Here is a 25,615-nt window from a genome sequence, read left to right on the forward strand (position 1 = left end):
GGTAAGTTCGTGGAGGATAGATCTATGAATGGCTGTTAGGCAAGAAGGTCAGGCATACAACCCCATGCTGTGAGTTTCGCTAGCCTCGGAATGCCAGATGCTGCGAGTGTACAACAGGGCACAAATCTCTAAATAATTGCCCTGTTCATTCATTCTGAAGCACCTTGGCATTGGCCGCTGTCGGAAGACAGGATACTGGGCTAGATGGACCATTGGTCTGACCTAGTATGACCGTTCTTGTGTTTCAATATGACTAATTATTTTGCAGTACCGATTGTAAAGCAGACCTGGGAAGGTGAGGCTGCCCTTGTTGAATATTATAGTGATTATGCAGAGATCTCCATTCCTACTATAGATTTAGGAGTACCTAATACTGAAAGAGGTAAGCTTCTAATATTATCTTTGCAGAAAGTTTCATTGTATGAGTATAAGTTTTCAAGGTGAAATGTCTATTCAATGTATAGTAAGTTATGCTGAAATGTTACATTTTTGTAGCACAGTCCCCTGGAAGTAAAAATAAACTAAAAATTCTTCCTACTAACCACCCAAAACAAGAGATGGGTGGAGAATACAGTTCCTTTGGACAGAATCATTTTCTTATTATTTGGTGCCTCGCTACTATGGATGTGGGCACAATAAAAATGCCTGAGTGGACAGTTTTCTGTCTGTTGAAATGTTTCCTTCTGCCATCACTGTTCTATTTTGTTGATATAAAGGTTGTTACAGTAGCAGTGTCAGAGTGATACATTCATAACAGAAGATCTTATATGATGCCATCTAGTTACTGTAGCATGAAGCACTTACAAGATGGTTTCAAAGTAATATGTGCCTACATCTAGCATGCCTGTGTTTTTAAATGTTGAAACTAAATGGAAAAATCAAACAGTATTTCTCTGAGCACGTAACATAGTAGTTTAAAGTAATAATTTAGAGTGCCCTTGAATAGAAAAAAGCCTTCAATACTATGGCTTCAGTGGTTTGTCCATTTTCATTTTCTTGCCTTCTTTCACACACTTCACTTGGTGTATTTCTCTTCAACGGATAGCATAGAACTGGAAACATTTGCTGTAAATCCATTTTTATTATGTTAATGGATTTAAAAAAATACGTAACGATAAATAGAGGTTCTCAGTGCCAGGAGGGAAAAAAAGCAAAGTTTTTAACCAAAAATATTCTGCTGTGTGTCAAAAAATGTTTTTGTTGAAAAAATCCCAACTATAATACCTCAATCTTATTTGTTTGTTTATTTATTACAAGACGCATTAATAGTGTTAATTGCTTCTGAAATATCTCTCTTGAATACAAGTGATTTTTAGTGAGTGTTAGTGATTTACAGTTTGATTTTCCTGGAAGACATTTTTAGCTTTAACTAAGCTTGTATGACACTTTATTTCTCTTGCCATTTTGATTTTAATCCAGGACATCTCACTTACCAGCTATAAAGCATTGCTTTTTATTAAATTCTAAAGCTTTTTCTTTTGTGAAGCTATCAGGAGCCATGATTTAATCCGAGTTAACGCCTATATATTTGATATTCTATTGATTGGTTGTGCCTACTCAAGTCTTAAAAAAACAAATCTAATTATATACTGACCTGGTGCATTGTAAAGTTTCATTTATGGATATGAGTAATATTTGTATGGCACATTTCACTCATAGACCTCAAAGCATTTTACAAAGGAAGTAATTACATTATCCCCATTTTATGGATAGGAAAACAGAAGTGAGTTGGCTTGGCCCTGGTTACCCAGCATGCCAGTGGTAAACCAGGGAATAGAACCCAGGCTCTCTGGAATCATAGTCTAGTCCCCGGCTCAGAAGGCCACATTGCCTCATAGAAAGCAGTTTCCTGTGGATCACATCCAAATCAAAAGCACTCTCTACAATATAAATTGAAATTTGGATCCTCAGCTCCTTTGCCAGTTTGCCATTATCTGCAAAAACACGTTTCAACACTTTGGTCAACACTGTACTATCCAGTAAAATGGATAAAATTTACAAATTATTGTACTCTCTCTCTCCCAAAAAACAATGTATGTTCTTTCTCTTACTCCTCCCCCTTTCAGGTCATTGCGGGAAGACTTTTGCCATTTTGGAAAGATTTTTGAATCACAGCTCTTCCAAAACACCGTGGTTAGTCATTGTGGATGATGACACCTTAATAAGGTATGAATTACAGTATTTCAGAAATGCTCTTAATTTGTATTAATAAGAGTTTTAGAGATATTTATTTATTTTGATTTATACTCCAATAAATAGAAGCACTGTCTTTTGCTCCATATATTCCTGGACTCCTTTTAAAAATACAGTTTACTCTTATAAAATCTCCTATAACAAATAATTTATACAAATAATAATCTGTCACTACTTTGAATTTGTGACAGTCATATGTTGCAGTCTGTTGATACAAGAGCATATAAGGCATTAACTGGATGTGACTAACTTTAAGTTAACACATTTTCTAATACAGTGCATTTTCCTGATGTGGAGCAGATCCCAGAGGATGAGGGCTCCAAACCCATACTTAGTCCTAAAAGCCAACCATACCTATGTCTAGGGCTTGGCTTTATTAGAAAATTATCATGTTCGAACACAATCTAATTTCCTAAAAAATAAATGCCCTAGAAATGTTTACTGTCTCTTTCAAAGTGGATTAGTAAATTATATTTTTTTATTGCTTTCAAAAAAATAGCAAGTTGGTAATTTGAACAGTCATGGAGAAGCAGAAAAATATACATTTACTACTTTACATTCAACACATTTTGAAGGGGAGTTGGTGTTGCAGAACTCACATGGAGTAATGGTGATCCCACAGTGTCGAATGAGGAATAAATTAGAGCTGTTGGGAATTTCCTGTTTTGTTGGAAAATATAAACTGTCAAATAAAAAACAACTTTTTATTGAACACAGGCAGGCTTCTATCCTGTCTGGTTCCCGGAGCTGCTGGGGAGCCTGGAACTGCCCCAGAACCAGGACTCCAGGGTTTTTAGCTCTGGCGCAGCCCTGCCCTGCAACTTGCTCCAAAAACCCCAGTGCTTCCAGGATCTGCAGCTGTGGGGCAGTCCCAACATGTCTCAAGGCCTCCAGGTCATCATGAAGCTGGGAGCCTAGAAGTCCTGGGACCCAGGCTCTAACAGGGCTCAGCTCCCAACTTGATAGAAGGAGCCTCAGGCTCTAGGGGCTTCCAGGTTCAGTGCCATGGAGTCAGGAGCCTGGAAGTCCTGGTAGGGACTGCCTCGAGAGTTTAGAGAGCCAGCTGGCCCAGCAGTCTGGAAGCTCTGCAGCCCCAGCCCAAGAAAGTCTGCATAGTGGGTCTGCCCAGGAGCTACAGATCCTAGAAGGCCCAGCAACTACTTATTGAAAAAATGATACAATTGTTGTCAATTTCACCTCTCCTGTTCAGTGGTGGGTAGTAGTGAAACTGACCAGCACGCAGCATTTTCCAAGGTCAGAGGAAGCATTTTTTTGTTCAGAAACACCATGTTTTCAAATAAAATTTTTCAGACTCCCCAGTTCATGGGTAATTTTGAAATTAGACTGAAACCAGATTTCAAAATATCAAAAATTCTCATGAACCAAAAATTCCAACTTTTGGACAGTTCATGCCTAATTAAATGCAGCAAAGAATCCTGTGGCACCTTATAGACTAACGGACGTTTTGGAGCATGAGCTTTCGTGGGTGAATACCCACTTCCTCAGATGCATGTCATGCATCTGAGGAAGTGGGTATTCACCCACGAAAGCTCATGCTCCAAAACGTCCGTTAGTCTATAAGGTGCCACAGGATTCTTTGCTGCTTTTACAGATCCAGACTAACACGGCTACCCTCTGATGCCTAATTAAATGAAATTTAGCAAGTAGCAGGATCATTGTGCTGTTACTAAGGCTATGTTTATGTTAGGGAGGTCACCAAAGTCATAGAATCCCTGACTTCCAGAGGCCTCCCTGACATTCTCTGCGTCAGCCTCAGGGGCTGAGAGACTGGAGCTGGCAGCCAGCGGGGCCCTGGAAGAGTTCCAGCAACAGGCAACAGCCTCCTCATGAGGCCCCCTGCAAGGTTCCAGTGACAGGCAACAGCCTCTAGAGGGGGCCCTCCTCAGGGTTCCAGCAACAGGCAACAGCCTTGCATGGGGGACACCTTGGGCAAGCGGCTGGGGATGTCCCATTTTCTTTTTGGGAAATATACTCACTCTGCAGCTTCCAGCTGCCACGGGCACAGGGAGAACCCCACAGCTCCCAGTCACCACATTGGCGGGGGAAACCATAGAGCCACAGCAGCAAAAGTCACAGAGAGGTCACAGCTTCTGTGAATTTTTGTGCATTGCCTGTGACCTAGCCATGACTTTTACTAAAAATAACCATGACCACAATCTTAGCCTTAGCTATTACCTTTCAAAAAAGAAATCCAGGACAAGTTTGAACCAATTAAGAAGCACGACTCAAAAGTTCTTATTAAAACTTGATTTGATACATGTGACCAGGGCCGGTGCACGGATATTTTGTGCCCTAGGTGAAACTTCCACCTTGCGGCCCCCCCCGCACATCGGTTCATTGAGGGGCAAATCCCAATGAACCTTTATAGACCCCAGCGGCCAGCCGTGCCCAGGTGCTACTCCTCAGACCAGGTTCCCCTCTCCCCGCCCCTGAACTCCCCTGGAGGGTGCTTAGTCCTCCCCCTGTGAACCCTCCCCAGCAGCCCCCACGCCGAGTCAACTCACTGGCTTTGCCGGGCTTGAGCCACTGCAGCAGCTCGGCAGGGAGGAGCCACCTTCCTGAGGCACCAGAGACCCAGAGTGTCCCACTTGTGGCGGTGGCGAGCCCCAGCCACGGAGGAGCCGGCGTGGCCGGGTGGGGCAGCAGCTGTGCAAAGGAGGCAGCTCCGCTAGTGGGGAGCAGCCGCGCCTCCGTCCCTCCTGCCCAGGCTGGGGCCTACCCCCCGCAGCTCGCCACCCCCACATGCCGATGCTCTGGCTCTCCGGTGCCTCCTGGAAGGTGGCTTCTCCCTGCCGAGCCCGGGCACCACTTTTGTCACCCCAACCACTTGGTGCCTTAGGTCAGTGGTCTCCAAAGTGGGATGCGCAAGACAATCCATTGGGGGGCATGGCGAGAGGAGCACCGCTGGAACGAAAGGGCGGCGTGGCAGTGTCGCTGGATGGAAAAAAAAAGGGGGACAGCCAGAGGAGGGAGGGAGCAAGCAATCAGGGAAGCTGCTCCCCTGTCCCCCTGGGCCAGGCAAGGCCACTCGGAACGCAGGGGCTTTAGGGGCTGCAGGGCCCTGAGCTAAGGGGGCTCCGGTGCCCTGGCCTGCAGCTCTAAAGTCCCTTTTGGAATGCGGCCCTGAGTCCTCCAACCCCTGGAGGAGCAGGGGCAAGCCATGCAGCCAGCGACGGGAAAGAAGTGGCACTTTCCCCTTCAAAGCCCTGCTTCTCTCAGCCGTCTCTGAAGGAGAAGTGGAGCTTTGAAGGGGAAAAAGCGCAGCTTCTCTCTGGCCACTGGCTGTGTGGCTGCCCTTGCTCCTCCTGAGTCCTCCTGCCCGGCTCGCACGGCCGCAGACTGAAAGGGGTTTTAGAGCTGCCAGCCAGGGCCCCGGGGCCCCCTTCGCCCGGGCCTTGCAGCCCCTAAAGCCCGTGCGTTCCGTTTGGCGCTGCCAACCGGGGAGGGGGCAGCTCTCAGAATTGAGGCTCCCAGAATCGCAGCCATGGAGCGGTGCCACGCTGCACAGAGCCCCTGCACCAAACAGGAGCTGCCCCAGGTAAGTGCGCTTTCCCACACCCTAACTCCCTCCTAGACCCCGCACCTCCAAATTGTGTGCCCTCCCGCACCCTAAACCTAATCCAGCCCTTCAGATCGCTGTATCACAAAGTTAAACCAAGATTTTCAGAAGTAATGAAGCATATTCAATCACATTGCTCTCACTAAAAATATTATTATTAATAATATTTTTTGTGAGAGCAAAAAGATTTTTTGTACTGTTAATAAGTAAAAATAAAATAAAATAATTTTTAAAAATATTGTTTAGTTCATCTTTACCTCATCCTTTAATTTCTGTTTTTTTGTGTATTTTTTATAATGTACATAATATATTAGTACAGTAGTACATGTATGTAATTTATACATAAATAAATATACATATATTGGGGGTGCATGCTCAAAAATTTTTTACTGACGGGGTGCGCAATCAAAAAAGTTTGATTCGCCTAGTGGTTGCACCGGCCCTGCATGTGATAGAAAAGTGAATCAGCATGTTGAAAGATGGTGAATCAGTAACAGTTGGCACTTGTTGAGCTAGAAAAATGAACTTAAATTGCGTCTGTGACACTGAGCTATAAGAGAACAGGATAAGGTAATTAGATAGCAGCAACATGGGCTCCTGAACATGAGGAAAAAGAGGTCAAGACAATAACAACATTCTTAAGGTTAAATCATATGACAAAAGAGGAATTTGCGAAGGGGTCACTATAGGAAATAAGAGTTTGTTACAGCTGAATTTGCCAGTTACTGTACAAGGAAAATGAGACATTCTACAGACTCTGTATAGGAAAGAGAAATAGATGGATTATAAAAATAACAAGATTGCTATAACCTAGTGATGAGAATTGAAAATCAGAAAAAATAAGTTTGTCACAGCCCCAGTAAGAATCAATTGAGTGTTAGGAGTTGATTTATTTTTTGGTACTCTGATAAACTGCAGATTACATGTCAATAATAATTTTATCATTCCCATTGGAAACAGTGGACTAGACTGAAAAATTGTAACAAAAGATGCCTAGTTTTTAATGGTACTGATTTATGTGACTCTTAGATTGCATAATAAAGATGAATTTTTAGCCCCATTTACACTGCAAGGAACTAGTCTGATAGAACCTACCCATCATCTGTACTATATAATTTCTCAGCATATTTTCCACACCGGATCACAAAAACGATGCTTATTACTTTGGAGATTACTGTAAAAAATTACATAATTCCTCATTCTTTTTGATTGAACAAAAGAACAGAAGGGTATTAAAAAGGGAAGAGAAATTAATTATAGCTAATTGATACTATTGAAATCTTAATTCTATATGGTATGATTACTCTGTGATCAATGAAGCTATTATCCAAAGACTGAGTTAATGTTTTGGGGAGACTATAATGACTGTGAAACAAGAATTTTAACAAGTGTTCCAGTTTGCTACCTGTGTTGATGATAAATCATTTGACAAGAGAAAGACTCCAACTCTGGTTTAGAGAATGAATAATTCAGTTACAAAATCCAGATGTAATTATTCTGCTTGAATAACAATTTTGAAATTATTTATTAAGCTATTAAAAGTATCTCTCTTCTCTATGTACTTTGTTGGAATACATCAAAACCAGTTTTCAGAGAGAAAGGAGTAGTTCAAAGTATAAAGATATGAAGTATGGAATAGAGGTTATAAAAAGGAATGAAATAGAAATAGAAGTTAAAAAGAAAAATACAAGTAAACGGGTTTAGTGTTTAATAGTACCTTACAGCATACATATGGAGCAAGGTGCTGCTCATTGTGCATAAAGATATCAAACTGCCATATGAAAGGTCATGGGAACAGATTTTAAAACAATAGGCTGGAAGGGGGTTACTAGTGGAGTTCCTCAGGGATCAGTTTTGGGACCAATCTTATTTAACCTTTTTATTACTGACCTTGGCACAAAAAGTGGGAATGCGCTAATAAAGTTTGGCGGATGTCACAAAGCTGGGAGTATTGCTAATACAGAGAAGGACCGGGATATCACACAGGAAGATCTGGATGACCTTGTAAACTGGAGTAATAGTAATAGGATGAAATTTAATAGTGAAAAGTGCAAGGTCATGCATTTAGGGATTAATAACAAGAAGTTTGGTTATAAATTAGGGACACATCAGTTGGAAGTAACAGAGGAGGAGAAGGACCTTGGTTGAGTATTGGTTGATCACAGGATGACTATGAGCTGCAGTGGAATATGGCCTTTAAAAAAAGCTAATGTGGTCTTGGGATGCATCAGGCAAGATATTTCCAGTAAAGATAAGGAGGTGTTAGTATCGTTATACAAGGCACTGGTGAGACCTCATCTGGAATATTGTGTGCAGTTCTGGTCTCCCATATTTAAGAAGGATGAATTCAAACTGGAACAGGTACAGAGAAGGGCTACTAGGATGATCCAAGGAATGGAAAACCTCTCATATGAAAAGAGACTCAAAGAGCTTAGCTTGTTTAGCCTAACCAAAAGAAGGCTGAGGGGAGATATGATTGCTCTCTATAAATATATCAGGGGGATAAATATCAGGGGCGGGAGAGGAATTATTTAAGCTCAGTACCAATGTGGACACAAGAACAAAGGGATATAAACTGGACATTAGGAAGTTTAGACTTGAAAATTAGACTAAGGTTTCTAACCATTAGAGGAATGAAGTTCTGGAACAGCCTTCCAAGGGGAGCAGTGGGGGCAAAAAACATATCTGTCTTCAATACTAAGCTTGATAAGTTTATGAGGGGATGATATGATGGATAGCCTAATTTTGGCAATTAATTGAATCTTTGATTATTACAGGTAAATATGCCCAATGGTCCTGTGATGAGATGTTAGATAGGATGGGATCTGAGTTACTACAGAGAATTATTTCCTGGGTCTGGCTGGTGAGTCTTGTCCACATGCTCAGGGTTTAACTGATCGCCATATTTGGGTTGGGAAGGAATTTTCCTCCAGGGCAGATTGGCAAGGCCCTGGAGGTTTTTCGTCTTCCTCTGCAGCATGGGGCATGGGTCACTTGCTGGAGGATTCTCTGCACCTTGAGGTCTTTAAACCACGAGTTGAGGACTTCAATAGCTCAGACATAGGTTAGGGGTTTGTTACAGGAGTGGGTGGGTGAGATTCTGTGGCCTGCGTTGTGCAGGAGGTCAGACTAGATGATCATAACGTCCCTTCTGACCTTAAAGTCTATGAGTCTAATAGGACAGATGATTTTTTAAAAAGAAAAATTTGGAATATTTTTATATATACGCACATGCAATGATTCCTGTCCAGTAGTTTTGTGGTTGAACTAGAGCAGTGGTTATCAACCAGGAGTATGCATACCCCTGGGAGTAACAGAGATCTTCTAAGGGGCACATCAACTCATCTAGAATGTTTGCCTGTTTTATGACAGGATACATAAAGGCACTAGCAAAGTCAGTGCAAACCTAAAATTTCATACAGACAAACTGAGAAAGTAAGCAATTTTTCAGTAATAGTGTTCTGTGACACTTTTGTATTCTATGTCTGATTTTACATGCAAGTAGTTTTTAAGTGAGATAAACTTGGGATACACAAGACAAATCAAACTCCTGAAAGGGGTAAGGGTTGGAAGGGCTGAGAACCACTGAACTAGAGCACCCTTTCTGCAATTTGTGTTAGTTTAGGCTGTAAAATCATTTAGAGTAGCATGAAAAGGCCCAAGCAAGGACTGTCTTTGGGATCTTGATCCTACTTGGGACTCTTGTTGTTACGGTCATATAAAATAATAATAATAATAATAATAATAATAATAATAATAAAATAAGGCCAGTTCTAGTACAGATCACTGCAGTACTCTGTTAGCCTTCAGTCTTTGAAAATTCTACCTCCCTACCCTTCTTCAGTGTAGTCTGGGAAAATCCAAGTATACTTAAAACTGAAGACTCAGTGTTGCTAAGGAACATATTTGTTTCTTCTGAGAAATGTTTCATGAACTATCTAGTTATCATTGAAGTATTATGAATTATTTTTCAAAGGAAATGGTCTAATTAGCTTTAAAACTTCCATACCAAGTTCAGATTGACTGACTATTCTACCTGGAATTCCCACAATTATGTACGTGTATTTTTCTATATTGTATTCCAAAATGGTCTTTTAAGCTGTCAGTGTAAGTATTTTGAAACTTGTTTTAAAGAAATAAATATCTATATCTGATTTAATATATTTTTAATAAATGGATTCTCATTTTAGTATCTTTAGGCTGCGGAAATTACTCAGCTGCTATGACCCAATGAACCAGTGTTTCTTGGAGAGCGTTATGGCTATGGATTGGAACAGAGGATATAGTTATATCACTGGCGGAGGAGGGTAACTTACTTTATTTCAAATCCTACTGAGAGCTAAAACAGTCATTCTTCCAATGCAAGTGTTTTGGAATATTATAGATCACACAGAGGAGACAAGAATAATGTTTTATCACATGACATAATATAATGGAAGAAAAAGGGTGGGGGCCTTAGAGCACAGTTATTGCCGTCGCTGAGGGAGCATCCCTCCCCTCTTTGTCTGTGGTGTGAGTGAAAGTGATTGTCTCCCTTTTGGTTTTTTAATTCATGTTCTGAAGAGGTAGGCGAGTAAGTTCTTTAGTGTTGGTACCAATGGAAGATAGTTCTGATGTAGAGAGATCACTGGAGATTGATTGTCCAGTCCTTATGGTTGAGAACTATAGTTTCCTAATGGATTTTGTGAATTATTTGGGTTTTAGATTACTATATCCATGATTTTCTAGGTTGATCCAAATAACATTAGTGAGACCCATTGCTTGTGGGTCTAATCTCTGTCCATTTGTTTGTTGGGTAGTTGTAGATCCATTATTCTATTTAGATAAGTTAAAATCTAAATTATTCAGTCCCATGAGCTGAATGCCCTTAAAACACGTAAAATCAGTATTCTCCAAGAAAAAAATAAATATTATACTAACTCATATATGTCCATAAATAAATAAGACCAATTGGCTGGCGTTTTCATTGTCTTGCATAGCCTGGGAATGTGCCCATCATTCTTAATTATGCAGAGTTTACCCCTTTCTTTTGATACTGGAGTGCTTGCCAATTACCAACAGATTTTTTTATATTTCTATTGTTTGTACTGTGGTTTTTACTGTACCTTCAAGAAGCATCAGAGCTTTCTGGTACTCTGGTCTGTGAAGATATGTATATAAGATAGCTCACTTCTCCTTCATATCCCTGTTTATTGTTGAGGAGATTTGTTGGGAGGTAGTGAGTAAAGTTAAAGATCTTGTAATCACTTTGACCATGCCCTTTCTGTTATCAAGTAATGTTTTTTTTAATTTGCTAACTTTATACTATTTACTTTATTCTTCTATGACAACTTTTCAACAGCAACAACACATGCTGTTCCAATCACAAGGCATGATTATTATAACTCCCTTTTTTCAAGGTTCTCAATACAGTTGCTCCTTTGCTTTCAGCTTGATCAGAATACAGCAACATGACTGGTCATGATTATATTATGCCTGTGCTCTATTCTTTTCCCTGTTTGCCTGGCAGATTGACCTTAAATTGGCACTGCTGTTTCTAAAGCCTTTAACAACATTGATCCTGACGATATTCAAACTTTTTCCTTGAATTTTGTATTGGAGGTATCTGAGTCTACACACCGCTGCCATTTAAGGATTCTGTTATAGTGAGTGAAGTCAAGCGGGTGCTTTTTGCCAAAAAAGAAGAAAATATCTTCTGGAGAGTTGGGTAGCTATGATGAGCTTCCTTAACATCATTTTGACAGCTACATTGCCATATATGGTGGCAGAACTGGATGGAGTTACAGAGTCTGCAGCAGAGAAGGGAGAGCTATAGAATGTGAAGCAAGAGAGTATGTCCTCAGCTGCAGAGCTCTGGATCATCATGAGACTTCTGTGGAGCAGCAGCTATCAGAGGCTTGTTCTACTGGTAGAGACCTGAAGGCATCCATGCTGCAGATAATATTTAAATGAACAGTAATAGGGAGTCAAGCTGAACAGTAAAACTTTGCAGCACAGTTTAAGATATTGGTCTGTTCCTGTGGGCAGAGCTCTAATATACAATTGCGATATGTAACGTGTTACCAGGAAAAATGGCAGTTCAGATTAGTGTCTCTTTTTTTTATACTGCTACATTCTAATTATCCAGATGAACAAGATTGGTAAAAACATTTTTGTTTTTTCTTCTAACTACACAAGAAGCAAATCCAAAACAAGTGGAACCCACAAGAAAATCATCTGTTAAAAGTTAGATATTTTTGTCGAGTAACATTTTTTTAGCTTAAAACATTTTTCACAATATAGATACTTCGTTAAATGCTTTTTATAATTGCATTTTTATTAGATAGTCTCAGAGGAGGGAAAAACAGATGAGTATTCATTTCATATAAAAACACACACATCAACTTCAAACACGGGACTAAACTATGTAATGACAGGATTTCTGAATACTCTATATGTCCTATATATTCTCCATTCCTCCAAACAGAGTTCTCCCCTCACTCTGCATCAAGAAAAAAATGTGTGCAGGTAAGGATCACTACCAAGTAAAATTTGGGGTAACTAAGATTTTCTGTAATTAAGTAAATCATATCATAATTTGATTTTACTATCTAGAATAAATATGTCTCAGAAAAACCTTCATTAAGAATTCAAGCCTGAATGCTATTTTTAACATCTTTCAGTTTCTCAAATACTATGCACCAGTGGACTACATTCCATGTTGTTATTTTATTCCATTGAGCAAGACTTAATAAATGGAAATTGTATACAGTTATTCAACTATATTGGTAATGAGTGTCTCATACTTTGTTTGCTTTTAATGTTTAGGATGGTTTTCAGCAGAGAAGCAATCAAAAAACTACTTGCTAGTAAATGCCAGTGTTACAGCAATGATGCTCCTGATGATATGGTCCTTGGAATGTGTTTCAGTGGTTTAGGAATCCCCATAACACACTGTCCACTTTTCCATCAGGTGAAATACACATTTTTACAATTATTGAAAACTGATATTTATTTAACTTATTCATTTAAAGTGCACCCAACTTCTTAAAATCCCTGTCCAAGTAGCAGACATTCCACTACAACTCCCCTTGCTCACTCCTTCCACCCAGAGAAAGTCTGAGAAAACAGATAAAGTAAATTTAAAAAAAATGTAAAGCGTGGGCAAATACCCATTTTAATAGTGCTACAGAAGTCTCTCAGTCTCCCTCCCCTGGCAATGACAAATGACTAAATTTAGTTGCTTAGACACCTAGTGGGATTGTCAAAAATGATGAAGTGCTTAAGTCTGATTGGAAGTGCTTTTAAAAATACTATTCAGTTTGAAAATACTATATGGGAGAGGGATAGCTCAGTGGTTTGAGCATTGGCCTGCTAAACCCAGGGCTGAGAGCTCAGTCTTTGAGGGGGCTATTTAGGGATCTGAGAAAAATCTATCTGGGGATTGGTCCTGCTTTAAACAAGGGGTTGGACTAGATGATCTCCTGAGGTCCCTTCCAACCCTGATATTCTATGATTCTATTCTGTGTCTATCTGCCTCTTTAGGCACTTAAATACCTTTAAAAATCTAGCCCTTAAATACTGCAATGATTGGCCCTATAGAAAAACCCCAGATACATGAATATTTATGAACTCTAATAGTACTCTCGTCCTGTCTGTATTTGCTACAGGAAAGTCTTAAAAGTTGAGGAAGTAGAGTGTCAAAAATGTTCTTCTTCGAGTGATTGCTCATATCCATTCCAGTTAGGTGTACGCGCCGCGCGTGCACATTCGTCGGAAAACTTTTACCCTAGCAACTCAGTGGGCCGGCAGTCGCCCCTAGAGTGGCGCCACCATGGCGCTCCATATATACTCCTGCCGGCCCACCCGCTCCTCAGTTCCTTCTTACCGCCCGTGTCGGTCGTTGGAACAGTGGAGCGCGGCTTAGCTGACCTCCACTTCCCTAGCTACTCGTTTTCTCGTATATAATTATGCAGTTATAACCCTTTTATATATATATTTGTATGGTTATACGGTTTTCTTTGCTAACATGGTTAGTTTAGTTAGCGGGGTTCAGGAAGTAGCCCCTTCCATGAGCCCAGTGCCGGAGCCATGCATGGCTCACCGGGTTTTAAAAGGGGCCCGGCTTGCCAGAAGCCGCGGCCGAAGAGAGATCTACATGACTCCTGTTTGAAGTGCCTCAGGGAATCACACTTGACAGATAAGTGCCCCATTTGCAAGGCTTTTAAGCCGAGAACAAAAGGTGCGGGACTTTCACTTACCCCTCCACCTTGGGCGCCGAGCGATGTTCAAGCGGCGGGCAGAAGCGCCTCCTCGGCACCGGACCCCGCCGGTACCACCAAGGCCTTTCGGCACCGACCGTCGCCGGCACCGATGTCGACTCGGCACCGCTCCCTTCTTCCGAGGTCGAGAGAGTCTACGATTCCTGCTGGTGCCTGGCGGCTCCCCGGCACGCGCCGTGGTTGAGCCCCTGCTCCCGCTACTTCCGTGCCACCTGCATCGCAGCGAGAGAGCTCGCCTAAGTGGCGTTATCCGGCACCGTCACCTGCAGAGGCACCGATGACTTCGGCTCCGTCGATTCCAGTCCCCCAGGACCATGGAATCCGGTGCCTGGCAGCTCCCCGGCTCGCGCCGTGGTAGAGCTTACTGCTCCTGCTGCTTCTGTGCCAGCTGCACCACAGCTAGACAGCTCGTCTAAGATGGCTCGCCCGGCACCGACGACATCGGCACCGTCGATCCCGGTCCCCCGAGGGCCGTAGAATCCGGTGCCTGACGGCTCCCCGGCACGCGCCGTGGTTGAGCGTATTGCTCCTGCTGCGTCCGGGCCAGCGGCACCGCAGCCAGAGAGCTCGTCTAAGTCGGATCGCCCGGCGCCGACACCTGCTACGGCACCGATGACGTCGTCACCGTCGCTCCCGGTCCCACCAGGGCCGTAGAATCCGGTGCCTGTCGGCTCCCCGGCACGCGCCGTGGTTGAGCGTATTGCTCCTGCTGCTTCCGTGCCAGCGGCACCGCAGCCAGAGGGCTCGTCTACGTCGGATCGCCCGGCACCGACACCTGCTGCGGCACCGATGGCGTCGGCACCGTCGATCCCGGTCCCACAAGGGCCGTAGAATCCAGTGCCTGACGGCTCCCCGGCACGCGCCGTGGTTGAGCGTATTGCTCCTGCTGCTTCCGTGCCAGCGGCCGCAGCCAGAGGGCTCGTCTACGTCGGATCACCCGGCACCGACACACCCGTGCGGCACCGATGACGTCGGCACCGTCGATCCCGGTCCCGCAAGGGCCGTAGAATCCGGTGCCTGACGGCTCCCCGGCACGCGCCGTGGTTGAGCGTATTGCTCCTGCTGCTTCCGTGCCAACGGCACCGCAGAGAGAGCTCGTCTACGTCAGATCGCCCGGCACCGACACCTGCTGCGGCACTGATGACGTCGGCACCGTCGATCCCGGTCCCGCAAGGGCCGTAGAATCCGGTGCCTGACGGCTCCCCGGCACGTGCCGTGGTCGAGCTAATGCTCCGGCTGCTTCCGTGCCAACGGCACCGCGGCCAGAGGGCTAGTCTAAGTCGGATCGCCCGGCACCGACACCTGCTGCGGCACCGATGACGTCGGCACCGTCGATCCCGGTCCCGCAAGGGCCGTAGAATCCGGTGCCTGACGGCTCCCCGGCACGCGCCGTGGTTGAGCTCCTGCTCCGGCTGCTTCCATGCCAACCGAAGCCTCTGAGGCACCGACAACATCGGCACCGTTGATTCCAGTCCCACAAGGGCTATCGAATCCGGTGCCCGACGGCTCCCCGGCACGCGCCGTGGTTGAGCGTATTACTCCCGCTGCTTCAGTGCTGACGGCACCGCAGCCAGACAGCTTATCTAACTCGGTTCGCCCGGCACCGGCACCTACCGAAGCTCTGATGACCTCGGTACCGTGGATCCCGGCCCACGAGGGCCGTCGAATCCGGTGCCTGACAGCTCCCCAGTACGCACTGTGGTTGAGCCTGCTGTTCCCTGCACGCCGGAGATGTTACCAACGGCGAGGGCTCTCAGTGCCATGACAGAGTCTGTGCTGCCTGACCCGGGCACCGCCGGTACGGGTAATACAGTCTCTTCAAGGGACTGTCCCCTGTCAGTACAGCAGAGCGGCACCGTTCATGATCACGGTCCCGCAGACACTCCAAGTCCTGTCGGCACGCCGGACACCACTGGCAGTCCCGGTGCTGTTTTCCTCGGTACTGGTCACACTCGCTGCACCGGTCGGTATCCCGTTCGCCGACCCGCTATCGGCACCGTTCCGACATCTGGCACCGGGGCAGGTACCTTGACTCCTGTAGCTCTTCTCCGAGCCTCGAGATCTCGGTCGACCTCCCGACACCGTTCTGGTTGCGGGTCTGGATCTCGTTCCAGGTACCGATACGCCTCCCGATGCCGGTCCCCGGTGCCGAGTTGGGCAAGGTCCGAGTGAGTCAGAGACTCGGCCCGTGCCTCTTTTAGTACCTCCATGGCCGTCCGGACACGCATCCGTGTCATCCCATATGCGCAGATTTTATGCTCAGGACCACGATCCTGATATGATGGCCAGCGGGCGCCAGCCCCGAAGCAGAAAGAGCCTTGGCAAACGCAAGGTGTACTCTGCAGGGGCCCTGCACCTCTGGGTAGCAAAGCAACAAGCCTTGCTTAGCTGCGATAATTATAGCACCTGGGTGGAGGAGTTTCTCCCTCGAACCTCCCACCTGGAGTTCGCTGCCGTCTTGGAGGACGGGGGAAAGAATTTACCCTTTGTTGGTAAAGGCATCTTCGCGGCAGAGACAGCCCCAGACTGCGAAGCCTGCTGGACAATAGGGTCCTAATGCGTCTCAGCATGTATACGCCAGCGACCAAACGCAGGCCTTTCTGGCCCCAGCCGCCATACTCTGTGCCTAGCCAGAGGCAGAACTCTGGAAAACGGCAAGGCCAAGGTGGTCGCAGACAAACGTCAGGCCCCCTAAAAAGCCAAAGTCAAGGTCCCTCGCAATTACCACTGGGACCAAAGACGGACCTTCCAAGGTTCGCCGGAGGGCGGTGTACCAGTCGCAGGACGGGATCCTGATCCCGCTTTCTCCTGGCATGGCCCCAGTTACTTTCAGATCGCTGGGTCCTGCGCACGATGGAGCATAGGTACCACCTTTAAATTGCTCCAGCCCTGTCCCCCTTCAGCGGACGAAAGGGGCTAGGGGTTTTACTCCCGTTATGCCCTAGTCCCCCACTCGAACACAGGTCTCAGACCTCCCTGGTCCTGCATGGACTCAACCGGTTTGGGATAAGGTTGAAGTTCTGCATGGTATCCCTGGGAACCATTATTCCATCCTTGCCTCCTGGGGGCTACTATGCCGCCCTGGATAGGAAGGACGCGTACTTTCGCAATGCCATCTTCCCTCCGCACGGGAGATGCCTCCGCTTTATAGCCAGCGGTGAATACTCCCGGTTTACGGCCGTAGTCGCCGCCTACCGTAGCTATGTCGGATATGCGTTTTTCCGTATTGGGACGATCGCTTATCCGAGGAGACTCTGAGACACAAACCACTCAGCCCGTGGGCATCGTCACGGTCTTATTCACAGATCAAGGCCTGATGATTACTATAGAGCAATCCACTCTGGTTCCCACGCAGAGGTTGGGCTTCCTAGGGGCTATCTTGGTCTGCTACCTAGCCGGAGCCTGCTTATCACAACTGCGGTTTTAGGCGAGGGCAACAATCATCTGAGGTCTGAAGGCTTTCCCAACGACCTCAGCTCGTTCTTGTCTCAGTCTCCTGGGTCCATGGTTGCCTGCAAGTTTGTAACCAAACACGCCAAGCTCCGCCTCCGTCCTCTCCAAGTCCGGCCCCCTCGGCGTACCGCTTGGACAGGGAGTCAGTGGTCATGGTAGTCACGTTCCCTCGAACGCCTTGGGCTCCCTAGAGTGGTGGCTAACTCCCTCCTTGGTGTGGACAGGGATGCGGTTTCATCCGCCCCAGCCCTCACTGCCCCTGACGGCGGACGCATCATCTCTCTGCTCGAGTGCTCATGGTCACCTCCGAGCTTAAGGCCTTCGGTCTTCTAGGGAGCTGGCATTCCTCATTAATGCCCCAAAAATGAGAGTAGTCCGCCTGGCATGCCAGGGGTTCCAGCGGCAGCTGCGAGGCCGTTGTATCTCGGTGTTTACAGCCAACACAATGGCCAGGTGCTTCATAAGTATTCAGGGGGACATAGTCCTTCCCCCTTTTTTGTCAGGAGGCCATCCATTTCCGGGTCTTTTGCATGGCCCACTCGATGGAGCTGGCGACGTCCTTTCTCCCAGGCGTTCGGAACGTCTTAACTCTTTGACTCAGCAGGTTTTTCCTGTCTTACGAGTGATCACTCTGCCCCATGTGAGGCGTCCCGCTTTCCGGAAGTGGAGATGGTTCCTCACACAGACCTGTTCGCTCACCGCGAGAGCAGGAAATGCCAGGTGTTCTGCTCCTTCCAAGGTCTCTCCTCGGAATCGATCTTGGACGCATTCCTGATGCCGTGGAACGGCCAACTGCATTATGCCCTCCCACTGTTCCCACTGGTTCGTTACGTCCTGCTCAAACTCCGCAGGGGCAGAGCGTGCATCATCATGATCACTCCAGAGTGGTCCAGGCAGCACTGACATACCACGTTGCTCGGCCTGTCAGCCCAGACCTCATCACTCAGGGCAATGACAGGCTTCGTCACTCGGACCTGCAGCCTCTTCGCCTCACGGTGGCTCCTGCGTACCTGAGTCGGGGTGACAGGCAGCCTTCCAACTGGTCAACGTACCGAGCCAGGTGGAAGCGTTTCCTTTACAGCTGCAGTACGCTCGATCTTGCTCCTGCTGAGGTCTCGATCCCCTCTATTTGGCCTGCCTCTGGCCTTCAGCGGCAGGATCTGGCGGTATCATCGCTGAGGATACTCTCAGCAGCCATCCCTACCTTCCAGCAGGCTAAGATGGACGTTCAGTGTCCCACGCTCTATGGGTTCGAGGTCCCTCAAGGGCTTGGAGCGCTTGCACCCTCGGGTGCGCCGCCCAGCCCCGCCCTGGGACCTCAACTAGTCTTGGCCAGACGGGTCTCTGAGATCAGAGCTCTTACGAAGGTTCCACAAAGACAAGGTGCAGTTATGACCGCACCCGGCTTTCCTCCCTAAGGTGTTTTGGCCTTTCATGTTACCCACAGCTCAACGCAATGGGCATAACCGTTGCACTCCTTGGACATCTGTGGAGTGCTCGCATTATATTGTGCTGACAGAATCATTTCCTAAGGTGCCCCAGCTCTGCCCCGGTAGCGGGCCAAAGGGAGGGCTTGCTTGTTTTCCTCTCAGAGGATTTCATCTTGGGTGATGGCGGACATCCCCACTTGTTATGATTTGGCTCATGTTTCCCCAAGCCACATCACCGTGCATTCTACCAGGGCTCAGGCTTCATCTGCCGCCTTGCTGGCTCGTGTTTCTACCCACGAGACCTGTCGCGAAGCTCCATTGGTCCTCGGTCCTTACCTTTGCTTCGCAGTATGCCCTGGTTCAGCAGTCAAGAGAGGCTGTAGCCTCTGGCTCGGCAGTTTTATTCTGCCACATTTCACTCCGACCCCACCGCCTTTGTAAGGCTTGGGATTCACCTAACTGGAATGGATATGAGCAATCACTCGAAGAAGAAAAGACGGTTACTCACCTTTGTAACTGTTGTTCTTCGAGATGTGTTGCTCATATCCATTCCGCACCCGCCCTCCTTCCCCACTGTCGGAGTAGCTGGCAAGAAGGAACTGAGGAGCGGGTGGGCCGGCAGGAGTATATATGGAGCGCCATGGTGGCGCCACTCTAGGGGGCGACCTGCCGGCCCACTGAGTTGCTAGGGTAAAAGTTTTCCGACGAATGTGCACGCGCGGCGCGTACACCTAACTGGAATGGATATGAGCAACACATCTCGAAGAACAACAGTTACAAAGGTGAGTAACCGTCTTTTTTCCACTAGCAGAGAAAAACCAGCAGGCACAGGAGCAAGCAGAAGTAAAAATATATATAGAGTAATGGAAGTAACACATAAGAGCAAAAAAGAGATAATGGAGTCATTGACGTGACACAGGAAGATAGTTTTTATTCTACAACTACTTTTGACATCTCCCACTGAACTGAAAAAGTTCCTTTCAGCCTGACATTTCTCACATTTTGTCTTAGATCACAGCCTTGGCTTTTTAGCAGGAAGTTTTGAGATAAGTTACTAGCTGTCGCAACCCTAGTCAAGCTTCCCTGCTGAACACACACCAAGCTGCTGTGTTTAGACCCACCTGCTTGGCTAATATGCTCTTAAACTCCCCTTGGTCCCTAGATAGGCTTCAGGAACCACCTCTGGCTTAGCATTTGGGCACTGTAAAAATATCTAACTAGTACGGTGGGTGATAATTGTACACAGTAATTAAGTCCGCAGAGAAAGAAATAAAGAATCAAATAGAGAAGCACAATCAGGAGAGTAGTATATAAGATTATGATGATATACAGAGTCATACATTTTAAGTCGGTTGTCTAAAGTAATCTGAAATATAAAGAATGCTGTAATTAATACAGATGCAGTTAAAGCAAATTTGGTCCTTACCAAGGCAGCAGAGGGTTTATATAAATTTCAAAGTAAACAAACTACTGAAAAGGAGTTTTTGCCAGGCTCAAGTGCAAGTAGTTCAGTAATTATCTATGTCAAAATAAATTCTTAAGGTCATCAAAGCCATAGGTATTCTCGAATGTTGAGATTTTCAAAGTGCCTCAGGGTATTAGACTCCCTCCTGGTTCTTCAGTGGTTATTTTGTTTTTTAAATAAGCATTTCAGTAACTTAAATTTTAATGGGAACAACTGCAAATGAATCCTGTTTGTTTTACATAAGTACTTTGCTCATATTCCATTGAATTGTTGTAGGGAAAAATCATAGAAGATTAGGGTTGGACGGGACCTCCCGAGGTCTCATCCAACCCCCTGCTCAAAGCAGGACCAACACCAACTAAATCATCCCAGCCAGGTTTAAAAACCTCTAAGGATGGAGATTCCACCTCCTCCCTAGGTAACCCATTCCAGTGCTTCACCACCCTCCTAGTGAAATAGTGTTTCCTAATATCCAACCTAGACCTCCCCCACTGCAGTTTGAGACCATTGCTCCTTGTTTTGTCATCTGCCACCAATGAAAACAGCCTAGCTCCATCCTCTTTGGAACCCCCCTCAGATAGTTGAAGGCTGCTATCAAATCCCCCCTCACTCTTCTCTTCTGCAGACTAAATAAGCCCAGTTCCCCCAGCCTCTCCTTGTAAGTCATGTGCCCCAGCACCCTAATCATTTTCATTGCCCACCACTGGACTCTCTCCAATTTGTCCACATCTTTTTTGTAGTGGAGGGCCCAAAACTGGACACAGTACTCCAGGTGTGGCCTCACCAGTGCCAAATAGAGGGGAATAATCACTTCCCTTGATCTTCGGACAGTGCTCCTACTAATGCAGCCCAATATGCCATTAGCCTTCTTGGCAACAAGGGCACACTGTTGACTTATATCCAGCTTCTCATCCACTGTAATCCCCAGGTCCTTTTCTGCAGAACTGCTGCTTAGCCAGTTGGTCCCCAGCCTGTAGGAGTGCATGTGATTCTTCCATCCTAAGTGCAGGACTCTGCACTTGTCCTTGTTAAACCTCATCAGATATTTTCTGGCTCAATCCTCGAATTTGTCTAGGTCACTCTGGACCCTCTCCCTCCCATCCAGCATATCTACTTCTCCCCCAAAAAAGTTTTTTAAACAAACAAAAGTGAATACTTCTGTTGCATTGAGAAGTCAGACACACATGGGTTGATTTTGATTCTGTCTCCTTCAGTGTAGCTGACAAAGAGTAACAATGTGAAGATATCTGGCAAAGGAGTAATATCTCCTGGAATCAAATATCTTTTTGTCATAAGAGCCTCACATTTTCACAATTACTCTGTATGGTGGTAGGGTCTTGGACTTCTTATCCTGCCACGTTGACAATTCTGGCATCCAGCATTTAGAACTGGAGCAAAGACAGTGACCCTAAACTTAGGTTACTCTTTGTAGAATCCAAGTAGTGCATAAAATAGGGACATATTATAAATTGTTTCCTCCCCAATTTTAAAACAAGTTTCTGTGATGTGCCCCGAAATTACTTATCCTAATAGCAGTCCCTTGTTTGATCCTATATATATGCCAATGTTCAAACACTATGTGCACTTATTTCAGTGCAGGATTATATTGTGTGTTTGTTTAAAAAAATTAAAATATTTTATTTAAATTTTACTAGATTTTTTGTGAACGTTAAAGGCCCAAAGGTATGCAGCATCCTTTTTTACACAAAGAAACACAGTGTGGTCCTGCACTGAAATAAGCGAGCACGGTGTTTTGGTCTATATATTGGCATATTGTAAGGGATCATATGAGGGATAATTTTGGGCCAGATCACAGACATTTGTGACTAGGTTGAGTGTTGAGACAAGAATGGGTGATATCAACATATGCCATGCAAACTGTCCCCTTTGGTAAACATACCACACAGCCATAGCCAATAGCTATAACCTCGGGGTGGACAAACTTTTTAGCCTCCCCAACAACCAGGTGTGGCCCTTCCCCTGCCCCCTATCTGACCCCTCTTGCTTCTTGCCCCCTGACAGCCCCCCCAGGACTCCTGCTCCATCCATCCATCCCTGTCCCCTTGCCCCTGACTGCCCCCCGTTGCCCCATCCAAACCCTCCTCTCATTCCTGACTGCTTCCCTGGGACTCCTGCCCCATCCAACCACCCTTTCTCCCTGACTACCTCCAGAACCCCTGCCCCTGACTGTCCCCACTACCCCATCCAACCCCCTGTCTCCTTTGTGACTGCCCCTCCGCTGGGACTCTGCCCCCATTCAACCCCCCTGTTCCCTGCCCTCTGACCGCCCCAACCACTATCCACATCTCCCACCCCTGACCAATACCCTGAACTCCTCTGCCCTCTATCCAACACCCCCTGCTTCCTGCCCCCTTACCGTGTTGCCGAAGCTTTGGTGGCTGGCAACGCTGCAGCCGCATGCCCAGAGCACCAGGACAGGCAGCTGCGCTACCCAGCTGGAGCCGCCATGCCACCCGCGTAGCACAGAGCACTGGGTCGGGCAGCCTGGCAAAAGCTCGCAGCCCCACCGCTCAGAGCATTGAGCCAGCAGGTACAGTGAGGTGAGGCTGCGGGGGGGAGGGGAAACAGCAGGGGAGGGGGCCGGGGCTAGCCTTCTGGACCAGGAGCTCAGGAGTCGAGCAGGAGGGTCCCACAGGCCAGATGTGGCCCGCGGACCGTAATTTGCCCACCTCTGCTATAGCCAGTAAATCCTGCAAGTTGTTGCATGCAGGCAGAACCCTGTGCCCATAGATGGCTTTGTTGAACAAAAATGTAGACAAAAAAAAACCCCCAGAAAAAACTATTTACAATATCACCAAAATAATAACCAAACAAAAATAAATAAAAAGACACAGCACATTTCAACTGATATGACCCTACATAGTGATGTTGGAGGCAAGATTGACTTTCAAAAAACGTTAAATTATAGTAAATACTGAAAAACCTATATTAAAAGAAAGCTATTTTGGACTTCAGTGCAAAATCAAACACTAAAAATTAGGAAATTAGTTTCAGCCAATCACTCAGACAAGCAAGTTTCTGTACATTTACAGGAGATAATGCTGCCCACTTCTTATTTACAATGTCACTTGAAAGTGAGAAAAGGCAATTTGGAGCCGGCATTGCCAAGTTATTTGCGTGCCAGATATGCTAACATTCATATCCCCTCATGCTCAGCCACCATTCCAGAGGACATGCTTTCATGCTGATGACATTTGTTAAAAAAATAATGTGTTAATTAAAATGTGGACTGAACATCTTGGGGGAGAATTGTATGTCTTCTGCTCTGTTTTTATCCACATTCTGCCATATATTTCATATCATAGAAGTCTTGGATGATGACCCAGCACACGTTGTTCGTTTTAAGAACACTTTCACCGCAGATTTGACAAAACGCAAAGAAGGCACCAATGTGAGATTTTTAAAGAGAGCTAAAGCACTTGAGATTTAAGATCTGAAGTGCCTTCCAAAATCTGAGAGGGACAGGGTGTGGAGCATGCTCTCAGAAGTCTTAAAAGAGCAACACTCCAATGTGGAACTACAGAACATGAACCACCAAAAAAGAAAATCAACCTTCTGCTGGTAGCATCTGACTCAGATGATGAAAATAACATGAATCGGTCTGCACTGCTTTGGATTGTTATCGAGGAGAACCTATCATCAGCATGGACCATGTCCTCTGGAATTGTGGTTGAAGCATGAAGGGACATATGAATCTTTAGCACATCTGGCACGTAAATATCTTCTGATGCTGGCTACAACAGTGCCACACAAACACCTGTTCTCACTTTCAGGTGACATTGTAAACAAGAAGCGGCAGCAATATCTCCTGCAAATGTAAGGAAACTTGCTTGTCTGAGTGATTGGCTGAACTGGAAGTAGGACTCATGGATTCACAGGCTTTAAAGGTTTTCCATACTTTATTTTTGAATGCAGTTATTTTTATACATAATTCTACATTTGTAAGTTCAACTTTCATGGTAAGGGATTGCACTTGTACTTGTATTAGGTGATTGAAAAATAGTATTCTTTTTGTTTTTACAATGCAATATTTGTAATAAAAATAAATATGAAGTGTATACTGTGCACTTTGTATAGTGTTGTAATTGAAATCAATATACTTGAAAATGTAGAAAACATCCAAAAATATTTAAATAAATGGTATTCTATTATTAACAGTGCGATTAATTTTTTAATCTCTTGACAACCCTAGTTATAACCTTGTCTAGCTGAGTAGTAGAACTCAAACACCATGATGATTGCAGTCCTTAAAAGTCAGATACATGAACATAAATTAATGCAAGCCAGTCAGTTAAATAGGACTTTGTAAAAATGACTGCAATAATTATGGAATCTTTTACAGTAATACTATATTACTGATGTCAAAACATTTGAGATGAGAGGTCTATTGAGTGATTATTCTTTATCCAAAATTCACTTTACTGTTCTACAACAGCATTTTTTAAACCAGTGATAACTAGTATTTTTGTTTTATCCTCCCATCTTAGGCAAGGACCAGTGGACTATCCAAAGGACTACCTTGCTCACCAAATTCCAATATCATTTCACAAGCATTGGAAACGTTGATCCAGTCCAGGTGTATTTCACATGGCTGGCACCAAAGGTGGAAGATTCATTTACTGAAAAGAAACAGAGACTATTAGGGAAGATTATAATATATAAAATATTTTAAATCTCAGTAATGTACTGCAGATTAGTGGATACAGGCTGTTCTGTAGTTTTGGTGTTGTGTTGTACTACTTTCCCTGCATTATTGCATAGAACACTGAATGTTTCAATCCAGTACGTGTTACACTTGTTAGAAAAGAAAGAAGGGAACCAGCTTGATTGTGGTGTGTGTGGTGTGTGTGTGTGTGTGTGGTTGTGTGTGTGTGTGTGTGTGGTGTGTGTGTGTGTGTGTGTGTGTGTGTGTGTGTGTGTGTGTGTGTGTGTGTGGTTTGAGGATTTATTGTCGGAAATACCTTGAGTTTTGAATCTTGTGACCATTATATTAACATTTTAATGTCGTACATGGTATTTTTTATATGTTCCCTTTTGGAATTCTCTGTCAAACACCAGCAATTCACGTTTCTCTTTTCCCACTGTCTAGTAGTGCCTAAGTTCCATATGTAGGGGCCTAATTCTAAAGGTACTGATACCTACACTTCCCAATGACTTCAGAAGAACTTCTGGGTTCTTGAAATCAGTCAAAATCAGGCCTTACGTAACGAAA

At 45.3% G+C, this 25,615-nt stretch overlaps 1 protein-coding gene across 1 annotated transcript in view; it reads left to right on the forward strand.

Annotated features, from left to right (window-relative positions):
- Positions 1-25,279, forward strand: part of B3GLCT (beta 3-glucosyltransferase) — a 133,488-nt gene extending 108,209 nt beyond the window's left edge. The window contains 7 exon segments of the mRNA XM_030563010.1: positions 269-382; positions 2,067-2,166; positions 9,964-9,998; positions 10,001-10,043; positions 10,045-10,080; positions 12,581-12,725; positions 24,891-25,279. Coding sequence (XP_030418870.1) covers positions 269-382; positions 2,067-2,166; positions 9,964-9,998; positions 10,001-10,043; positions 10,045-10,080; positions 12,581-12,725; positions 24,891-25,046 — 629 coding nt within the window. The 3' untranslated portion in view covers positions 25,047-25,279.
- The last annotated feature ends 336 nt before the right edge of the window (positions 25,280-25,615 follow it).

This window comes from Gopherus evgoodei, chromosome 1 (assembly GCF_007399415.2).
Source record: "Gopherus evgoodei ecotype Sinaloan lineage chromosome 1, rGopEvg1_v1.p, whole genome shotgun sequence".
Taxonomy (NCBI): domain Eukaryota; kingdom Metazoa; phylum Chordata; order Testudines; family Testudinidae; genus Gopherus; species Gopherus evgoodei.